Source organism: Camelina sativa, chromosome 13, assembly GCF_030686135.1.
Source record: "Camelina sativa cultivar CO46 ecotype springtype chromosome 13, ASM3068613v1".
Taxonomy (NCBI): domain Eukaryota; kingdom Viridiplantae; phylum Streptophyta; class Magnoliopsida; order Brassicales; family Brassicaceae; genus Camelina; species Camelina sativa.
In genome coordinates, this window is record NC_141892.1 from 9373547 (window position 1) to 9395347 (window position 21801).

Sequence of the window (21801 nt, forward strand, 5' to 3'; positions counted from 1 at the left end):
CTTGAATGAGTTTGAACTCATCTTCATCCACACCAGAGAAAATGGCATTCATGGCTCTTGCATTGAATTTTGACAGATTCTTCTCGTCAATCGTCCATCTGGCCTTAGGTTTTGGAATTTTAACTCCATCTTATGTCGTATCAAACGGAGGTTCCCATCCTTCTTCAACAGTTGTCCATGCATCTTCTCCTTGGCCTCTGATGAGTTGTGTCATTCGAACTTTCCAATATCCATATCTCTTAGTATCCAGCATGATGTTCTTACTTGTACCTGTACCATCAGTATTTGGTTCCATAACTTAGGATCTAACCTGTGTAGAGACGACAGTCTCAGATCGGTTTCCCGCTCTGATACCAATTGAAATAACTAGAACCGTGAATACTACTACAAGAACACCAGGAAAACAGTAAACTGAGCTTTATTAAGACTTTCTCAAACAACTATATTACAAGCTTGTTTGATCAGTTTTATGCAACACCACAGCAGCTGGTTTGCCACTGACACAATCATAATCTACCCAACCTTACCTGCACAGCAACAGCTATGCTCTCTCTTTATTCACTCACCAATGAAACCCTCAAGCAATATTGTTTTTCTTGCTTAGATCTAAACACACACACTTTTCTCTCTATAAAAGTGGTAACCGAACAAGGATGTGAGTTGCTTCTCTTTTATATGCAGCAACAATCTTCACATACTCTTCTTTATCCAGCAAGTTATCCTATGCACCATGTCCTTCAAGAACCTCTCTTTGTCCAATGAGTCATAGGAGAACCCTCATCATTATGTTGACTTCAACACTCCACATGCTTGTAGCTTCCAACGGACACCTTTTAGGATGACACCTTTTTCGCCATGCTCAGCATCTCCACGCTCGATGCACCGCACTGTCTTCAAGGTGTTGTGCTGGCAAAGAAACCTTGACACTTTCCCGCTTCGTCTGAAGTCCTTTAGGTACATTCTGCGATAGCTTGTAACTCGTACAGATCTTCGGTTTCTTCAAGTTCATGATTTCTTCAATAAGTGCGTATTAAGTAAAAAAATTAATGCTAGTTATGTTTTCATGTGAGTATTAATCTGTTTCTTTTTGCTTTTTAATAAGTTATTAGAATAAATAAATAGAAGATACAAAACTTTACACTGCAAAAATTTTGGAAAAAAACCGTGAACAGATATTTTGTTATTTCACAAAATATACAAAATACTGTGTATGTCCAGTTTAATTGGAAATATCAATTTTTTTTTTAATTTTTACTAACGGACAATTTGTTGACTTCAAACCAGAGAAGTCAAAAGGGCCTCTGGCCCAAACAAAAAAAAATATATATTATTAGGGTTTTGTTTGAGTGAAGTAATCAGCAAGTAAACATGATCACAAGAGTAACCAACCTAATTAATACAGCAATCGAGTTGCTAGGCCCAAATAAAAAGATCGAAAATTTTCAATCAAATTGGCATAAACCCTAATAATAGCACTCTCTCATTTGTTTTTTTTTCTTTCTTTCTGAGAGATGCGCACGTAACTCATAACCTTTAAACCCATAATAGTGATTTGATTTCACTTTTCATTGCTAACTAAATCCAGATGCAGTTTTGATGGAGGAAAGAAAAGCGAAAAGAAGATCCGTAAAACAACCCCAGGGTTTCTCTTGTCCAAGAGAGGATTTGATAAGCAAATTACCCGACGCTTTGATAACTCAGATACTCTTGTATCTCCCGACAAGTTCCTAAATTTTTCTAGGGAACACAAGTCATGCATGCACAAGCTCAAGCTAAGGATTCACAAGGGTGAGCCTGATCGGTCTTGCGTCACACGTTGGATAAACTTTGTGTCAAGGCGTAAACTTAAGCATCTTGATGTTGAATGTCTTCTTATGGAGCCTAAGTTTGAAGTGATGCCCTTAAGCCTTTATATATGTGAGACACTTCTTAACCTACGGCTTCATCGGGTATCATTTGGTAGGTTTGAGTCTATTTCATTACCTCGTCTCAGAACTATGCGTTTAGAACAAAATACATATGCCAATGAGGAGGTTCTAGAGTCGTTTATCTTATCTTGCCCTGTTCTTGAAGATTTGAGCATTGTTAGAAGGGTACATGATAATGTAAAAGTTTTACGAGTTCACTCTCAAACACTAACCCGTCTCAGTGTAGGCTTTTTTATTGGTGAGAATGTTGTAGCAGTGCATAGTTATTCTAAAGAAGAAACAGGGCTTTGGATTGATGCCCCTAGACTCAAGTATCTGTATTTCGAAAATGAAATATCAAAGAGTAAAACCATAAGCAATACGGGTTCCTTAGTTAAGGGCAGTTTTGTTGACTCCTGTAGTAGAGGTTCGTATCCTTCTGATTGGTTCGACTTATCAAAGCAACAAGTTGTCCGTAATTTTTTCACTGGTATCTCCAAAGCTAGGGATATCATGATCTTCTCTAAGAGAATTATGGAGGTATGTGTCTATAATATATTTATTTAATTTACACCAGTCTGTCTCACGAAATTTAGCTAACCCCATAGCCTTCTCTTTTCCCTTTTTCCTTCTTTTTTATGCAAGTAGTTAATCTCTGCCTACTTGCAAGTACAACCAATGCCCCAGTTTTGCAACCTGTCCTGTTTGGAAGCAGAGTTTTCTCACAACCTGTCCTGTTTGAGAATTCTGTCAACCTTTCTTGAAAGCTGTCCGAATCTAACATCCATCGTCTTGGTGATAACTTGCACTAACCTTGAGTTTTAACTTAATAAGAAATGTGTTAAATTAAACTCATCTTTTAATTTATTAATCCGTGCCTCAGTGTTTGTTGTCATCCCTCGAGTTTGTAGAGATAAAAAGCAGATTCAGGGGAAGGACGGCTGAAACTAATGTGGCAAGGTACTTTGTAAAAACTCGGTAGTTCTTCAGAAACTTGTTGTACACTTGAGCGATTCCATGCAAAAACCAAGTTTGGTTTACTTAAGAGATCTCCTTGCATTGCCAAGGCCGTCTAACTGTCAAATCGTATATGTTGTTGACGGTTATAAAGACTTTTAGGTGGCTCTATCTATGATTGGAATTGGATTTTGATTTTGTTGAATTCTATAATGATGTATTTGCAAATACTCTGGACACAGCTGTCAGATGATGTTATAGGATTCCAAACTATATTTCATGCAATTTTTTTAGCTAAAAATAACATTACTGTGATTTTATCGGGTTTAAAGACAAGCTTCTTCAGGCGGGTCTTGTGATGGGGATGCACCACCTTCCAAGATGAGCGGTGTAGTTTGTGCAACGGATTACTCCTTTTCTGCTAGGACCATCCGGAAAATCTATGACGCTGATGCTACCTGCGTCTAGGTGGAACAACCCGAGCCCTTCTTTAGTGAGGTTAAGGCATTGTGCTATGAGCGATATGTGAGCTATTGGAGGACCAACCACCACCATGGTGTCTCCTGAATTTGACTCCGCGTCCGACAGTTCGTCTAAGAGTGATTCCCATGCTTTCCCGGATCTGTTCCATAGAGCTGAAACTGCGTCTTCGTCTAATTGACTTAGCCAACCAGGTTGGATCGATGCAATCACATCGTTATCCTGCAGAATTGAGGGGTCAAAACGATCAAATCAGTGTTCACTTTACTACTGCATCAGGATAAGTAATCTTGCCTTATTGGATTTGTCAAGAACAATCTCAACATTGAGCTCATTGATTTGTTTCGTTGTCACGTAGCGAGGCACACTATCTACACCCAAACAACCCGCAGCTTCTTGCACCTATCAACTCTTCAAACTGTTAAATAGAAAATAAACAAGATTCCGAAGAAATATATTTCTTCAAGTCTTTACTTTGTTAAGAAATTTGAAGCTAGGTGGATAGAGATTTTATAAAACTTACCCGGGATATTGCTCCAGCAGTCTCAATGGAGGCTGTATCAGGACTGCAAATTATTGAACTTACCCTCAGATCAAGAAGATGCTCTGCGATTTTCTGTGACTGCAATAACAACAAGTAAGCATTTTTGAAGAGTAACTAGATGCAGAATTTGAAAACTAATTTACAATTTTCCTTCACATAACTCATGTGTATGTTACCTGTATCACACCAAGCATGTTCATTGGCTGATCATTAGTGGCTTCTTGGTTAATAACTGCAGAATCCTGAAAGTTGAAAAACGAAGAAATTAGATAAAATTTGACAAAGTCTCCCAACTTTTCTAATCTCAGGAATTAGTGTAAAGAGCCAAACACCTTCCTCACGCATCCATGGAGTTTTAATTCTGATAATAAAGATAAATTAAGAGAATTACGTACGGAACTCATAGAGCTATACCTCATTATCCCCCTGACCATGGCAGACAAGTATGATCCGCTTACTAGCTTTCCGGCCACCAGAACTTCCACCAGATAGAGGGGAATTAGGTGTCTGCATTATTACTACAAAAACAGTTAGCAGAATTTTGACTACCTCTAATATTTTAAAATTTAAACCCAACTCAAGAATCTTGCAACAACAAAAAAAAAACTTCAGATAACTAAGATGATTAAGACTTATGAGTGAAAGCCAGACATATCTATTAATTAAAGAAGAGCTTCCATGTTCCATAAAAAAACAAAGGGTAAGCTAAGCTTGCCTTCCTCAGTTTACCTGATTTAGTCGATTAAGACATACGTGAGGCGATCCACCATCAGCTCTTGGTATGAAGTCCAGTACGCTTACACCGCAATTACTCTGCAACAAACTCCTAAAATATTCTGTTCCCAGTCCTGTCACATCAACCAAAGACTGCAGACTTAAAAAAAAACTCAGTAGAGAAATGAAAACTCGGCTATGTGCTGAACGAAGAAGAAAAAAAAGGAACAAGTACCAATTGCAGTTGCGACAAGAGCCTGATTAATAGCATTATGAGCAACAACAAGAACAGACTTGCTATCATGAGCAAGAATACCAGGCCAACAGCTTCTAGCACGTGACCATAGCTCTCTTACTGGATAATGGCCATCAATGCTAAAGTTTGCAGGATCTTCTTGCCATTCCCTAAAAGCTTCACCGAACTTTTCTTTCCCTTCTTTCTTAAGTAGACCCTAGAAAAAGAGTTAAGAACAAGTACAATGACTGATCTATGAAAAAACCTATATATGTCCCCCATCATCACATCACACAGCTTAAACTTACTTGAAAAGAGTAAAGATCAATTTCTCTGAGTTCGTAGTTGAAAATCATCTCACTCTCTCGACTTCCCCATATGATTTCAGCTGTTTTCTTTGATCTCTTCAATGGACTGAACACACAAATGTACAACAAATTCAGCCAATTTGCTTTAACAACAACAAAAATCTCCAATACTAAGAACAAGAACACAACAATGCAGTGGATACTAATTCTAACAAAATCAATCTGAATCATCTAAGAGTTTACGAATTTAATCGATCCAAACACATCAATTCGATCTATAGATTCCGAAATCCCAAGTGACTTAGATTTCAAAACCGATTCAATAGGGAAAATACAGAACCTGGTGAAGCAGACATCGAAGGAGTCTCCTGCGAGCATCTGGCGAGAGATATCGGCCTGAGACTCGCCTTTATTCGTCAAAACGGAGAAATCGGAGCTTCCTTGAATCCTCCCTTCTTCGTTCCACGTGCTCTGTCCATGTCTCACGAGAACCACTCGCTTCGGCGGCGTCTTCGCGGTGTCTTGGTCTTGTAAGCTCGATGATGATCGAATCCAGAAGCGGCGGCGAGTCGAATTTGGCCGGCGGGTTTGGTGGAGGAGACTCCGATTGGGTGAAATCGGACTAGTGAGTGGCAGAGAAATCATTTTAATTTCTTTATTTATTTTTAATTTCGAGAAAATAAGAATATGATTTTTTTCAGTTGATTTTCTCTATTTAGCGGGAAGTTCGATTTTTTATCATGCTTTTTTTTTTTTTTTTTGTAGTATTTGGGCCTTCAAGGGTCGGCCCAATATCACCGATTTTTGTCTTTCATGCTTATTTAAGCAAGCCTATCTAATGAGTTTAATTTGAACAAATACCCCTATTGTTTACATAAATTACAAAAAATAAATAAACATTATTAATTTTTAATTAGGTAAATAACCTAGGATCGCTGTCAAAATGTTTTAAGAAATATACATGGATTTTAACAAATAATATGCTATTTATATACTACATTACCCAATGATATGTTCTTTAATTATAAATACAGCACAATTCTGCAGAACACGAAATTTATTTTGTTTAAGGCATGTAAGTTTTTTTTTTCTTTTTTATTTGAATTTTCTCACTGGAATTATTCCTAAATAATGTTTATAATAATTTGGAAATGTAGCAAAAAAACCATAATAACTAACACTTATAAATCCAAAAATGTTAAAAATAAAGTAAAATCATTAATAAAGAAAGAAAAGTATGTTAGAACAACTGGGATATCTCGCATAAAATATTTAAATCAAACTCATGAAGACTTGTTAAAGTCTTAAAGATCAGGGTATTCTTCTTTTTTTTTTATTGTAAAATTTGCAAGTTTAATTTAGTTTCATGAATTTGAGGTAAGATCACATTTTTGTGAATATGATTAATTTATCAAACGCAATTATTGTGTTGCCAAATTTTAGATGGTTTGGTGAACAAAGAAAAAAAAAATTGGTCATTGTTTGCATTGATGGACACCCAAATAAATTATCTGTCAATCTGTGGTCGATGAAAACGAACAGGTCTATTATCATTTTTCACTAACTTAGTCCTAACAAAGAGTTTGTCACTTGTGGTGAGGACGAATAACGAAAACATAAAAACCACAATTCCCCTTGACCAACCATAAAAAATACAACAATTTTCTGGTCAGTAGCAATAATGGTATACGTACGTAGACAAGTTTACCGGTCCACATATTACGAAACAAAGCTTATACCATCAGAGAAGACTCCTCGAGTATCCAAAAGAGAAGCAAACGAAACAATTGAATTAGGTTCACGTGTCGTATTAGTGGGACTTTGTTACTTTATTCATAATGCAAAGTCGTAGAACCTTCAATACCAGGCCTGTTCAATACTAGCGTACGTACGTGAACATTTAACACGTGCACCTTCTAGTAAATATGAAGTCAATTTTGTCAACAGAAAAAAAGAAAGTCAATTGTACAAATAATTGGTTTGGTCTCGTCTCGGTTTGATTTGTTTAGGTTTGGAAAAACTCTTACCAATTCAAGTAATTAACAATTACTTTTTTTAGAAAAAATGGTTTTCAAAATTTTATTTTCTTACTTTGGTTCTCTTTGGTTTGGTATGTGGCGAAAAAAATATTAACTATAGAGATGACTTTGGAAAAAGAAATGTCGAGAGATGTAAAACTCTTTTCAAAATAAAATGTTGAAAGAAAAAATAAGTTGTTTGGTTTGAAACCAAAGTGACCCTAAACCTAATGGTATGAGAAACGCATTACTGTAAAATTAAAATCAAAGTCCTAAGATCTATTCACATTTACATTAATTATATGCTTAATTTTTATAATATTTATTTTGTAAAGCTGGATTCTTCATATCCATTGATCAAGTTAGCTAGATTCCCACCAACTCTAGTTTACGCTCTCTAAGATCATCGTGCTATATTAACATACACTACTAAAGAAAAAGCAAGAGAAGAATTGACGGAATTATCGACAGTTTTTAATCTATAGATGATTACAGTCGAAAAACCAACGAATTATTAAGATTACTATATATTGTATGTAAATGTTTTAGAACCAGTAAATTTGATTGGTTGAAAACTATTTATTCTCTTTTTTTATATTTTAGGAAAAGGTAAAAATAAAATTTCACTGTTTAGTTATGTATTTTCGCATATTCCTACCATGTTGCTGATTAATAATTACACTAGTTGGTGGGAATTAGAATTTAGAACGAGGTTTAGGTCCTATTAAAAAAGGTAATAAAAAAGTCGCCAATCATATTTGAAAACAAAGTTAATTTTCAAACGTTAATCAAGAGTGAAGAGAGATGAAAAGAAATGTAGAAAGAATCAATTCAACATGCTTAGGTAAAACAATGTTAGATAGTGCCACTTGGGGTTTCACCAACTTTGCCATATTAAACCTTTACAAATATATGAATTTAAAAAGGTTTCAACAACCCCATCGATAAATATTTTTACGGCCAACGATCGCTTGTTGATTGTTATATTATGTTATATATTAAACCAATATTAGTTTTTGTATACCATGAATATGTGTGTTTCTTTCTTCAAAACGAAGAAAAACAAACCAGAATTATATATATTTATTAGAAGCTGGGCATCACTTTTGAAACCTGAGGTCACACCTATCTTTAACTTTAACTAAGAGAAGAAACAAATATGACACAAGTATTACATAATCGTAGCATATTGGAGCTGTTGTTACTTGTTAAGTTGTTGTGGTCCTTTTTATATCCTGGCATTCTAATAATTTATTATACATAAACTATTTTGGTATATTTAGTACATGATCTTTTTGTTAGTATCATAATTTCTGGGTATAATTTAGTACATAAACTTTTGTTAGAATCACATGAAAATATCTTTTTTTCTCTCTCTCTCATTAATAAGGGACGTACAATTGGTAAATGGCTTAATCAATTGGTAAAGAAGTAGGGTGTGCAATCAATATACATTTCTATTAGAGTTAGGGATAAAGATAATCTATAATCCTAGGATAATCTACATCCACCAATATGTCTCACTAAATTTTTTGCATGTCTATGTGTTTTCATATGAGAAAACACTAAATTAGATAAATAAATACCTACAGATATGTCTCTCCAGTTCTTTGTGTGTCTATGGTTGTTCGGGTTGGGCCGGTGTCCTAAGTTTCCTTCGTTGGTTTCTGAAGCTTGTATTCTAGCTTTATAAGGAAACACCCTTTTATGTTTTTAAGCCACACATTTATGAATTTTGTTGTTAGAGCGATTATTAGCTATGCCAAAACTAAAGTGATTAGTGCATAAAGATGAAGATATTAAGGATATTATTCATAGTCTTATGTGTATAATTATTTTTGTTCATCATTGAATTGACAAAGTTCGATCCATAACCAATTCCTTCTATACAGGGTAACACGATTTAATAGAGTTGAACTCCGGTGGGATCGGTGGCAGAGGTGGTGTTGTAACCATTTGATTATGTGTATAATCTTTTAGTTCTAAAATACTCAAATCAAAAATATTGAAAGTTTGCATCCGCATCAGCATAAAACTAAATCTCCAAAATGAAAGATCACATCAGGTAATCCATGACTTACTATTTAAATAAATAATTAACTAATTTGAACTCTAATACAATGGTGTAAGTAACCATGATGCAGCTGTGAATAGATTTTGACGAGAGTTTTATGGTCGGATGGTGAATAGACGAATAAAATGAAGTTTTTTTTAATTTTTATTAATCGTAATAAATTAATTAAAATTTAATTAACTGAATATATAAATCAAACTAACATAATTTAACTATTTCGCATTGACGGACGTAAATGCTCCGTCATTTTTATGAGGATGCAAACATGAAACTACTTTTAGAGTTTAAAATGTTAGTAAAATTATTTTGGTAGTTTAAAGTGTGAGTGAAATTCTTTCAAGGTTTAAAGTATTACTCAGTGACATTTTAAAAATAAAAATATGTTTTTTTCAATAATGGGCTTGTTCGTTTGGTTGACGCCGGCGGTTGCGTCTGCGGGTACCTTTTCAAGACGCTGCGTTTGCCGCAACGTCTTGACGCAGGTACCTGCGACAAGCAAACGAACAAACATACCTGCGTCTGCCATAGCCGCAGGTACCTGCGTCAACCAAACGAACAAATCCAATATTTATTTAAAATAATTAACTTATCAATTTATATTAAGTATTTTATATAATATCTTTAATTAAGTGGTTAACTGTCCATTTTGACACCTTAAATTCCAGCCAACATTGTACTATCCTGCATTGTATGTATAAGACTGTGAATAGGTATGATTATCTCTTGTCCACTCAATGATGTTCATAAAGAAAATCCATATGCTCTACTAATTATTTTATATGATTGAGATTCATATATCCAAATTGTATCCTAAGATAAAAGAAAATATAAAAACGTAAATATACCCAAATTTAGGAAGATAAATGAAATGGGCCATTGATGACAGAAAAAAAGAACGAAATGGACCATGGATGATCTATGCACCTATACTTTGTTTTCTTTCAAACTTTTAAAAATTTAGGGAAATTAGCAAAACTAAGAAAAAATAACAATTAAATATTTAACTATTTTAACCATAAAATTATTATACATACTATATAATCTACGATATATATAATTTTATCCTTTCATTCAACACTAACACGAATCCCTCTATCTCCTATCAATCATCACCGCCGCCAGACTACTACTATCAGGTTACTTCTACCGGAAAACCACAACTGAACCACCATCGCCACTATTTCTGGCAGGCGGACCACCGCCATCACCTCCAATCACCTACTCCGGCCACCGCCTTCAGTCGCTGGCCACCTCCTTTGGCCACTAGCCACCACTAATCCGTCACCACTAAAACTGTCATTTTAGTAATTATTTATTGACCAATTGTTACTCACCTAATTTTCTAATTTAGTTGGTTATTTTGTACATACCTTTTTTTTATTTTGGTTATCACACAAATTCACCCACAATTTTTTATATCATAAACTAAATATCATTTGAAAAATCTATTTATAGTTTGTTGGGTTACTACGTATATTAAAATGTTTACTATATTAATTCTAAACTCATATGCCATGAATTTTATTATGTACTCATATACAAATGGCGAGATATAGAAACAAAAATGGGATCAATAATTCCAAATGCGATAAAACTCGATCTTTATCTTCCTTCGACCAGAAGAAGAAAAAAAAAACTTAAGCAATAGATCACACACCACATGGTTGGTTGATACGAATCCACATATTCATCATACAAACGATATCTCTTAAAATATTCATTTACTTACTTTATTTAGTAATCTTGATTTAAAGGATAAAACTTTGGAACTGAAAATAGAAACTTGAAAACATAACAAAATCTCCAAGGAACGTTGGCATTTTGATTTTGTTACTACAAAGTCCAAAGCCGCCACATGTCATTTGCTAATCGCATTATTTTTAGTCAATGATCTTTACTCATAATTAGCAGCAACAAATCTTTATAGGCCTCCACTGGTTAACACGTACCAAGCAATTCACCATTTTTTTTTTCCCTAACAAAGCAAAAGCTTTTAACATATTCAAATTAAGAAAAGCAACTTTCTAATTATAAAAATAAAAACAAATAAAATGTGGTAGGTGAAGGATTTGACGGATTTACCCTCAAATACTTAGTATATAATCCTTATCTTGTCTACCATTATCTCTCAGCTTGCAAGTTCTCTCTCAGATATTGAACTACAAGCTTTGTACTGTACTCTTTTAAATACGCCGCCGTTTTATATATTTTTTCCTCTTTACCTACCATAAAACAAACTGTAATCATGCAAACCATTTCGCCTGTGTTCTCGTGCGATCTCAAATCCGTTATTCAACCGAATCTAACGGCTAAGAACGCGCGTTTCTCTCACGTACATGGAAAGCGCGTGTCTGTTCGTTGCGGTTACAGGTCTGAGTCGTTTAGCTTCCCTAACGGTGTTGGCTCGAGTCGAGCTGATTGGCAAAGCTCATGCGCCATCTTAGCCAGCAAAGTAGTCTCGGCTGAGAATTCAAGCTCCATCGCCGATCAAGTCGCCGTCGTTAACGGACACATTAACGGCTCCGTCGATCTAAGCATCGTTCCGTCGAAAAACGGGAAGCCTGGATTGGTTCAGCCGTTAACGATTACGGATCTGTCTCCGGCGCCGTCTCACGGATCTACTCTCCGTGTAGCGTATCAAGGAGTTCCCGGCGCGTATTCCGAAGCGGCCGCCGGAAAAGCTTACCCGAACTCTGAAGCTATCCCGTGTGATCAGTTCGACGTCGCGTTTCAGGCGGTGGAGCTTTGGATCGCCGATCGTGCTGTTCTACCTGTTGAGAACTCTCTCGGTGGTTCGATTCATAGAAATTACGATCTCCTCCTCCGTCACCGTCTCCACATTGTCGGAGAAGTTCAGATCCCGGTTCACCACTGTCTCCTCGCTCTCCCCGGAGTCCGCACGGATTGCATCACGAGAGTGATTTCTCATCCTCAAGCTCTGGCTCAGACGGAAGGATCGCTCAACAAACTCACCCCAAGAGCCGCGATCGAAGCGTTTCACGACACAGCCGCGGCGGCGGAATACATCGCGGCGAACGACCTCCACGACACGGCGGCTGTAGCGAGCGCAAGAGCGGCTGAGCTATACGGACTCAATATTCTCGCCGACGGGATCCAAGACGACGCAGGGAACGTCACGCGCTTCCTTATGCTGGCGCGTGACCCGATCATCCCCCGTACTGATCGTCCGTTCAAAACGAGCATCGTTTTCGCGGCTCAGGAACACAAAGGAACTAGCGTTCTCTTCAAAGTGCTTTCCGCGTTCGCGTTTCGAAACATCAGCCTCACGAAAATCGAGTCGCGGCCGCATCATAACTGCCCGGTCAGAGTCGTCGGCGACGAGAACGTCGGGACCTCGAAGCATTTCGAGTACACGTTCTACGTGGATTTTGAAGCGAGTATGGCGGAGGCGCGTGCGCAAAACGCGTTATCGGAGGTGCAGGAGTACACGTCATTCCTCAGGGTGCTGGGAAGTTACCCAATGGATATGACGCCATGGTCCACGTTACCACCACCTAGCCAAGACGTATGACAATATTCCTATGTATAATTTTATAATAACATTATGATAAAATTATCACAATTTATATATGTATACTTGGGGATTAAAATTAGAATTTGTAGAACTCGTTTTGAATGTGATAGTGGGAGAATAATATTAATTTTATTTCTCTCCTATAATATCACAAACCAAATATTTTGTGTGTTGTATATGTATCCTCTACTCTGTTGGAACAAGATCGGTTTGTAGTTTGGTTTCGAAGATTACAATTGAAGATATTTTCTTAAGCTAAGCTAGCACAGCTTCTTTTTTTAATTGACTTATTGTGTCTAGTATACATCGTTATTCATTAAGCACATACATATTAGAGAACCAAATGTGTAAAAAGAGTAAGTCAAGTACATTATAACAAATAACATACTAAGAAGTCTCGCAGTACAATATAACATTTCCAAGTCCAATACCATCATGCATTGATCATTTGATAATACTATACGTACATGTAAATCATCTCTCCCATTCTATTTCACCATCTTCCCAAAAAACATTGAGTGTCTTGATCATTACATTTATAAATGTAGTTGCTAATAAAAATGTAGCAGAATCAACTTAAAATAATACAATTATCATAAATACCACTAAAATATGTTTTTATTCCAAAAATACCATAATTTAGTTTTTTTTTTCCAAAAATACCACTAAAATGTATTTTTTTTTTCCAAAAATACCACATAATTGAATTAAATTTCTAATACTAAAAACTAATTCCTAAATTCCAAATACTAAACTCTATCCCTAAAAACTATACCCTAAAATTAAATGGTATTTTAGAAAAAAAACTAAAATATGGTATTTTAAAAAAAAAAAACATTTTTAGTGGTATTTAAAGGAATTTGTCTTTAAATAATATTTGAAGCTATCTTCTTATAAAACACCCGTCCGCGTTAACCAACGAAACAAGAAAGACTTTCAGATTCTTTTAACATTTTTTAAGTGATAACAAGTCAATTAAAACAAGTTAATTAAAGTACAGAAGTAAAACATACCGTGTGAACACAGGTTCGATTTGATGTTTCTTGCTTTGAAACAAAAGGATAATCATCCATCTGGTCGTGTACTATGCCAACTTCCATGAATTTTCCCTTGATATTCAAAATCGCGATATGAATAAATCACAAGTAATGATTTGTTGTTTTTGGCACAGTTGTGTCCTATAATATCGTACATTTATAAAGAACGGCCACCATATACTAATTAAAAAAATGTTTAACTTGTTAATGCGAAGACAAAATTGCCTACTAAAAAGTAACCAATAATTAATTCAAAAGAGAGTAGTATAGTCTTGCCTTGATCATAAGCACAAAAATCACGATCACGAACATGACGGTTATCGAGATGATCTGAATCATGTCATGGCCCATTTTATTATACTCATAAACACTAATGATATATTTATTTGTAATGCAATTAAATTTATATTTCATGTGGGACAAATATTATGACGGTACAATTATGTCAATTGACCGTAAGGGGTTTGGTGGGAGAGAGAAGTGGTCGGGAAACATATCAGTCGAACCTCTCGTCTTGTATTTATTTTTGGGGTTTGATTAGAATTTTGTTTTTGTCTTTTGTTCTAAGTATAGTATTTAGGGTTGATACATTGTGTATATATATATATATATATGTTAAGCTTGAATTATCATTTCTCAAACACAACTCGAACTTATAGGAAAAACAAAACTTGAATTATCATTTCTTATTCACAACTCGAACTTATATAAACAAAATGGAGGAATTAGTTTCTTAGTACTATATAATAAACAGCATTTTTTTGTCGTCTTTTTCAGTTATTACTTACTCGAAAAGTAAATGAAAAAGTTCCATCGTCATAATATTTGAAACCAACTTCATTAATGTTTAATCCTTGGTCATGATCACAGCAGACAAAGATGATTAAAACACTTCCATTATCATATTACTGATATTAATAATTAAAATAGGGTTGATTAAGAGAAATGGCGAAATCAGGAGTGGGGTGGTAGGTGGAAGAAAGAGAGATCGAGCACACTGTGGTAGTTGGTGAGTGTGGGGGAGCCTTGTACAGTACTTAGGATTTGCCGACTTCGTTAGACTCCGGTTAAGCTTTTTGTTGGTTTTGGGTCCGGTTTAAGTTACATATGTTCTTGATTAGTGATTGAACAATAACTTTATGTTATATAAATTATATTTGTGGTCCAAGAAAATGACATAAGTTGTAACGAAGTCTCGATTTGTTTTTATGTGTGTTTTAAGGGCAATCAACATTATGTGAAGACGACATCATAGAAACCTACCTCAATCAATTTTTAAGGAGTAGAATTTTCTCACTGTGAAACTAGTTTCAGTTGGCAACTTGAAATCAAAGGGATCGTTGAAGATATATTTGGCTTAAGTCTGTATTTCTCTTAAGATCTAGCTTATCTAACTACTGCATAAAATTATATACACGTAAATCATGTGATGAGCTATGATTTAACGTGAAATAGCTCGTTCCAAAAATAAAATGATAAAAATATGTTCTCCTTATGGTCTTTGTGTTGTTGTTTTCAAACAGCATTTTCCACTCCACTTGAGAATTCTCGAACGTATTCATGATAGGTCATCTGTGGCATATATATAATATGGGGATTGGCCAATTAATTAACCCAATCAGCTCAAGGTAAATATAATTAAAGAAAAGATTTACACATTCTAAAACACACTGATATTGAATTAATTGTGTATGTGTCTGTGTGTTTTTTAGATATTGAGCTCTCAATGTAGTTGGCGACTTTTAACGTAAATACTGGACGTAATGTGTATCAGTGTAAAATGCATTTTAACAGAAGTTAAGTTTATCGACTTGAAACAGTCCAATGTTCTCTGAAGTAATGTTCGGCCCATATAACTCAAAGACTTATCATCTTTAGTGCGAGCTAGGTTTATAAAAATCTGTCGGAATCTCAGCATTCCACTATGGCATATCGTCGTTTCGCGGTCAATGAATTGATCTTGGGCAGTTTACTGTCACTTCATGTGGCCTATCTTTTTGGTGGTTCTCATTATCTATAGGGTCTTAAGACCTCTTTATCCTAGTTTCAATATTTATTGTACGTTTTTTTTTCTCTATTGTAGTTGCTCGCAAGTTTGTTTTACCATTTGTTGTAGCTTGTTTCGGGTATTGTGCTTCTATTTAAGTAACACACTATGACTTTTTTTCCTCCTGTATAAGTTAGTTGGTTGTATTATCCTCCTCTTAGAGAGGAGTACCAAGAACCTTGTCACTTAAGTTAATGGAGTGTATGTTTGACAAAAAAAAAAAAAACTCAAAATATGGACCAATGATAAAGTTCAAATTTCAATCTCTAGTCTCACATATACGATAAGTGATACTTCAAATAGATTCAACATTCTTCAAAATCTGTCCTCTTGATGCTTTTCTTTACATACAATTCCAAAATGTTTTGCGCATGCTATTGACAAGGTAACTTAAAAAAACAATGGATTTATCCGCATCCATACATAAATTACTAGATGCATCTTTATCATTTAAAATTTAGGGAACCAAAACGTAGTGGATAAATTATACAATGTGCAAGTTATTTTCACTCATTTTTTGAATTTCTCTCTAATTTTGGCTCTCAATTTTAAAATTAAGCACTCAAACTCTACTACCATTGTAATTCATTACCCTTTTTTTTTTCCTTTTTTTTGTTTTACACATTCCAACAAGGAAAAAAAAACTTGAAAGATCAATGTACATTTAGTAGAAAATAAAGCAAAACTACAGTGCCGAAATTGAAAAAAAAACAAAAGCTTAGGGGAGAAATATAAATAATCTGCGAATGTTTTTGTCTGAGTGCTCGTTTACACAAAAAACCCCAAAGCCTCACCCTTTCTCACACACTTATCTGCTCAACAACACACTTCACCTATCCACTTCCTCTCCTCTCTCCCCTCATGGCTAAAGAAGAACTCACCGAGACAAAGCAACAACAACAAGAAGACCCGAGTCAACAATCACCCAATGCGAATGAAGCAAATGGCTCAGACTCCGACTCAGACTCATCATCCCAATCCTCCGGCGACGACTTCTACATCTCCGAGTCCGAGAACGAAGCAAAAGGAGAAGAAGAAGAAGAAGAAGACAACAGCATCCTCAACTACGTTAGACCAAGCGACATACCACCCGACCCAAACGCAGACCCGGAAACCAACATCCGCCGGTTCAATCGCGTGCTCGACGGGAAGCGAGTGAAGCGTATGCAGGAAGAGGAAGAAGACAAGTACACATTCTACGAAGATCTATTCGATTTCCCTAGAGACCCAGAACGGTGGAAGGAAGAAGATCTTAGGGAGATTTGGGCTGATGGTCCTTTGGATATGACTAAACCTGGTTGGGATCCTGTTTGGGCTGATGAAGATGATTGGGATGTTGTTAACGATGAGATTGAAGAAGGTCGAGATCCTGGGATTCAACCTTTTTATGTTCCTTATAGGAAACCTTATCCAGCGATTCCGGATAACCATTTTGATATTGAGAATGCTAAAGGTGTTGTTGAGGAGCTTGATAGGATTGAAGAGTTTCTTCAATGGGTCAGCTATATTTTCCCTGATGGAAGCTCGTAATACCCCTTTTTGTTCTCTCTCTCTCTCTCTCTCTCTCTCTCTCTTTGACTGTTCCTTGTTTATGTGAACTTGGTGTTTAAAGCTTTGATTTTTTTTGGGGTTTAGGGTTTATATGTTTTGATTCATTTGGTGTTTATTTCTTCAATTCAGCTGTAAGCAATCTCTAAAGTTAGTGACTTTCTTAGTTTGTTGTGTTGTATAAGCTGCGGATTGAATGTTCATGATGTTTGGTTTGAATCTTTTTTTTTACTCGAAAGTAGAGTTTGAATTCTGGAAATTGAAGGAAATGGCAATGCAGGTTGAATGATAAGGCATTAGAAGCTTTCTTGCTACTAAGTTTAAACATCATCTTCATCTGTTTGGGGTAGCTTTTGTGATGTATGTACCTTTATCTTGATTGAGAAGCTTCGTATCTCACTATCTTCTCTCTGTGTTTTTTTTTTTTTTTTTTGGCTAAAAGGTACGAAGGTACAGTCTGGGATGACTTGGCTCAAGGCAAAGGTGTTTATATTGCTGAAGATGGGCTTGTGAGGTGCTACTTTTGTTTTGTAGATTTCCTTGTTTTTTGTTTTGTTTCCCTTGTAAATGTTTTACATTAGTTTTCAATGACCGAACATATGTTTTTTTTTTGGTTTTGGCTCTGTAATTGAATCTTTAGGTATGAGGGTGAATGGCTTCAGAATGACATGGATGGTCATGGGGTTGTCGAAGTTGATATTCCTGATATTGAGCCCATGCCAGGTTCCAAGTACGATTACTGTTCCTATTAATCTTCCCAAAGGATTCTATGGACTTGGTCGTTTGAATAAGATACTGTTCTTTCTGTTTATGTAGGCTTGAAGCTAAGATGCGTGCAGAAGGAAGGATTATCAAGAGAGATTATATGAGTCCAGAAGACAGAAAGTGGTTGGAAATGGATGTTGAGGACAGTGTTGCACTTACTGATGGGAATTTCCAAGTTCCTTTCTATGAAAACGAAGAGTGGGTCACGCAGTTTGGCGAGAAACCGTAAGTCCGCAATAATAAGTTCATTACTAGATGGCTTACTTCCCAACACTGATTTGAGTGGTTTGGTTTAAGAATTTGGTTTATTGACCTCATTAGATATATTGGTGGACTAGGCAATAACTTGAACTAAAATAACGAGCTGAAAAATGTCATTATTGTTGTTTCCCTCTCTTTCCTTATTAATACATTGTGTATTATATGGTTTTCATACCAGGGAGAAAGGTCGATATCGCTATGCTGGTCAATGGAAGCACAGTCGAATGCATGGGTGTGGTGTCTATGAAGTTAATGAACGCATCCTATATGTGAGTAGTAAGAAAAATTGGTCGTTTACATCATAATTTTTTGTAATCCAAAAATAGCATTTTCTTTAGTGGTTTGGCTAAAAATTGTTCCTCCATGAAGCATTTTCTCTAATGGATATTCATAGTTCTGAAACTAGTTCACATCTTAATGGTATTGCAGGGTAGATTCTACTTTGGGGAGCTTTTGGAGGAGGAGCATGGCTGTACCGTAGATATTTGTGCGGTAGTTACCCATTTTTCTGTTCTCTGTGATACACATATAACTTTCAGCAACGAAAGAGGAAGGAATGATAAATATACTGATGTGAAATCATTTTCAGCTGCATTCTGGTTTGGCGGAGGTGGCCGCAGCTAAGGCTCGAATGTTCGTAAACAAACCTGACGGAAGTATTGCCCCTCTTCCTTATTGCTACTTCTGTTTGTTCTGTGTATTTTATATAAGCCAAGGCATATTTAAGGGCATGTTTGATTCCTTTAGATCAGTGCAGGACCCTCTTTAGTAATCATATTCTGTTTCAAATATATGTGTTTGGCCTTTATTTCAAGCAATGTCCAGCTTATGAGAAAAGTGGAAGAAAACTGTTCATTCTACAGTACTTTGTTAATTTAGTTGGGAGCTCAAAGTGTTTTTGTTTTTATGTATGCAGTGATTAGGGAAGAGAGGGGCCCATATGGTGATCCTCAACATCCATATTTTTATGAAGAAGAGGATGTTTGGATGGCGCCAGGTTTCATTAACCAATTTTATGAAGTGAGTCATTTTCTTATCAAGCTTTTGAGTTAGTTCTCTGACCACAAAGTTGACATAAGAATCTGTCGTTTTTTTGGTAGGTCCCTGAGTATTGGGAAACCTACGTAGATGAGGTGGATCAAGAAAGGGAAATGTGGTTGAACTCTTTTTACAAAGCTCCTTTGAGGCTACCAATGCCCGCTGAGCTCGAACATTGGTGGAAAAATGGTAATGACTCATACAGATTTTGGTCTTACATGATTGACTATTTAGATGTTCTACTGAATATATCTGTGTGTTTTATTTTTCTTGATCAGTGGAGGTGACACCGGAGTTTGTCTTACTGAACAAAGAACCTGAACCTGATCCTGAAGATCCTTCGAAACTTGTTCAAAAGGAGGACCCTATTATTTTGCATACGCCAACAGGTCGGATAATCAACTATGTCGAGGATGAAGAGCATGGCATTCGACTATTTTGGCAACCTACTGTGGAGGAAGGGGAAGAAGTGGATCCTTCAAAAGTTGAGTTTTTGCCACTTGGTTTCGACGAGTTCTATGGGAAAGAAGTGGCAGTGAAAAAGGAGCACCCGATAAAAAGATTCATACTTGGAATCGAGAAATCGGTGAAGCCGATGCTTGACGGGTTAGAGAAATGGACAGAAGAGAAAAAGAAAGCAAATGAAGAGAGAAAGGAGATGATACAGAAGGAGCTTGAGTTAGTAGAGGCTGAGATTTGCTTAGAGGAAGCTATAGAGGATATGGATGAAGAATTGAAGCAGAAAGAACAAGAAGAGGAGAAAAAAACTGAAATGGGTTTGACTGAAGAGGATGAAGATGATGATTTTGTCCCGGTTCAAAAAGAAGAGAAAGTTGTCACTGCCAAAGAGAAGAGACAAGAGAAGAAACCGGAAGAGAAATACAAAGATGATGAGGATGATGGTGAAGGCGGAGAAGATGATGATGAAGACGACGATGATGATGATGATGATAATGATCTTGGGCCATCAAGTTTTGGATCTGCAGACAAGGGAAGAAGGAATTCTCCTTTTTCTTCATCCTCATTGTCTTTTGCTTCATGTACCCTCTTTCCCGCGGTAATACTCCTTCTCTTATTTTTTAGCATAATAAATTCGGTTTGTCTCGATTAGAAGAAGTAAGTATTAATATATACAAACTTGGCAGGTACAATCGGGACTAGAAAGATCATTTCTAGCATGGAAGCAACATCGAGCAGAACCATCAAAAGTGAAACCAGGAATCATCAAAGGTGCAGAAAACACATCAGCTTCAATCCATTTCCCTCCATTGCCAAGAAACAAACCCGGACTGAAGATGACAAAGGCATCATCAAACCGAGGTTGTATCCAGAGAAGCAAGGGAAGCTCAAGATCTCAGTCTCAGTTAATGTCTCTCTCACGACAACTATCTTGCAATGCATCATCATCATCTTCTCCTCCTCTTGTTAACAACAACAGCTCCAATGAAGACCTCAGAGATTCCGGAATCTGGAAAACACCGGTTGGGGAAATGAGCTCGGTTTTGTCGCTCCAAATCCATACGAAATGTTCTGATATGTTTGATGAGACTCCTCCAGCCTTCTTCCAGTAGCTTTTTTTTAGCTCTCTTTTGTACCCTTTCAGACATCTTCTTCTTTGGTTGTGGACAAAAATCATTTGAATATTTTTTGGACCAAACTCTAGAATACCCTTGCAATCAAAAGTTTATTCATCAATACCTTTTTGTGGTCTAAATACCTTTTGACAAAGGGTTGACCAATATATCTCATTTTTACCCTTAACCCTAATCCATTTTTATTTAATAAATCAAAAAATTTTAAAAAGAAAAACATGTGGACCCCATCAATTTTTCTCCACCAATCAAGTTCCTTCTCTCTCCCCTCTCTCTCCTCTCTCTCTCCCGATTTCGTCCTTGCTCCCCCCACTGTTGCTCCTCTCCCCCTTCCAATCGATACAAATCCAGTCCATAGAAATCGATTTGATTCCAAACGAAAGCAAAAGATTGGGATTGAAGCAAACAACAAAGCAAAGCAAAAGATTCATGTGATATTCTTACATTTATTTACCAATGCAATTAGGGTTCTTGTGTTGTTGAGGTTCATCCTAAAGCAATTAGGGTATATACCTTGAATGCTCATTCAATTTATTCTCATTTGTATTAGTGTCGAAATGGGTCGCATACTAAGTGGATTCTAACACTTCATTCGAACTGAATCGTAAAAATATTCCGAAATAAATAGTGATTTTGTGGAGTCGATGTAGTACAACTGGTAGACTAGGTATAACTGATACGGGTACAATCGCTAGCTAGTATTTGGTACAACTCGTAATAGTTTGGTACAACTTAGACGGG

The 21801-nt window shown here is 36.2% G+C and overlaps 3 protein-coding genes and 1 pseudogene across 4 annotated transcripts; 3 read left to right on the top strand and 1 right to left on the bottom strand.

Moving 5' to 3' along the window:
• Window positions 1–1596: 1596 nt before the first annotated feature.
• LOC104738105 (FBD-associated F-box protein At5g22730 pseudogene) lies at window positions 1597–3026 on the top strand (annotated as a pseudogene).
• Window positions 3027–3059: 33 nt separating this feature from the next.
• On the bottom strand, window positions 3060–5849 carry LOC104736271 (putative 2-carboxy-D-arabinitol-1-phosphatase). 2 transcript variants are annotated; one of them, XR_015578371.1, is made up of 9 exons: window positions 5486–5849; window positions 5146–5251; window positions 4838–5054; window positions 4618–4736; window positions 4303–4395; window positions 4065–4130; window positions 3868–3966; window positions 3639–3762; window positions 3060–3566 (listed from the first exon to the last, which is right to left on the bottom strand). XR_015578371.1 is itself a non-coding variant. In XM_010456225.2 (9 exons), exons 1-9 carry the CDS (start codon window positions 5788–5790, stop codon window positions 3207–3209), a joined length of 1473 nt encoding a protein of 490 aa, XP_010454527.2. In that variant the 5' UTR covers window positions 5791–5849; the 3' UTR covers window positions 3060–3206. The 2 variants fall into 2 exon arrangements, 1 of the variants encoding a protein (XP_010454527.2); XM_010456225.2 differs by having other exon boundaries at window positions 3639–3746.
• Window positions 5850–10982: 5133 nt separating this feature from the next.
• Window positions 10983–13026, top strand: LOC104736273 (arogenate dehydratase 5, chloroplastic). The gene has a single exon (XM_010456226.2). It carries the CDS (start codon window positions 11483–11485, stop codon window positions 12767–12769), a length of 1287 nt encoding a protein of 428 aa, XP_010454528.1. The 5' UTR covers window positions 10983–11482; the 3' UTR covers window positions 12770–13026.
• Window positions 13027–16620: 3594 nt separating this feature from the next.
• LOC104736274 (protein TIC 100) lies at window positions 16621–21163 on the top strand. The gene is made up of 11 exons (XM_010456227.3): window positions 16621–17382; window positions 17847–17918; window positions 18045–18134; window positions 18221–18394; window positions 18609–18699; window positions 18860–18922; window positions 19020–19086; window positions 19347–19450; window positions 19531–19657; window positions 19747–20525; window positions 20614–21163. Exons 1-11 carry the CDS (start codon window positions 16718–16720, stop codon window positions 21037–21039), a joined length of 2658 nt encoding a protein of 885 aa, XP_010454529.2. The 5' UTR covers window positions 16621–16717; the 3' UTR covers window positions 21040–21163.
• The last annotated feature ends 638 nt before the right edge of the window (window positions 21164–21801 follow it).

Excerpts from the sequence above, each read along its gene's own strand:
- LOC104736271 (XM_010456225.2), bottom strand. The coding sequence starts at position 5,790 with ATGATTTCTCTGCCACTCACTAGTCCGATTTCACCCAATCGGAGTCTC. Across the intron at positions 3,967-4,064 it reads ACATGCTTGGTGTGATACAG|TCACAGAAAATCGCAGAGCA; the intron begins GTAACATACACA and ends TTGTTATTGCAG. Across the intron at positions 3,747-3,867 it reads CTGCTGGAGCAATATCCCGG|GTGCAAGAAGCTGCGGGTTG; the intron begins GTAAGTTTTATA and ends AAGAGTTGATAG.
- LOC104736273 (XM_010456226.2), top strand. The coding sequence starts at position 11,483 with ATGCAAACCATTTCGCCTGTGTTCTCGTGCGATCTCAAATCCGTTATT.
- LOC104736274 (XM_010456227.3), top strand. The coding sequence starts at position 16,718 with ATGGCTAAAGAAGAACTCACCGAGACAAAGCAACAACAACAAGAAGAC. Across the intron at positions 17,919-18,044 it reads GCTGAAGATGGGCTTGTGAG|GTATGAGGGTGAATGGCTTC; the intron begins GTGCTACTTTTG and ends TTGAATCTTTAG. Across the intron at positions 19,658-19,746 it reads CGAACATTGGTGGAAAAATG|TGGAGGTGACACCGGAGTTT; the intron begins GTAATGACTCAT and ends TTTCTTGATCAG.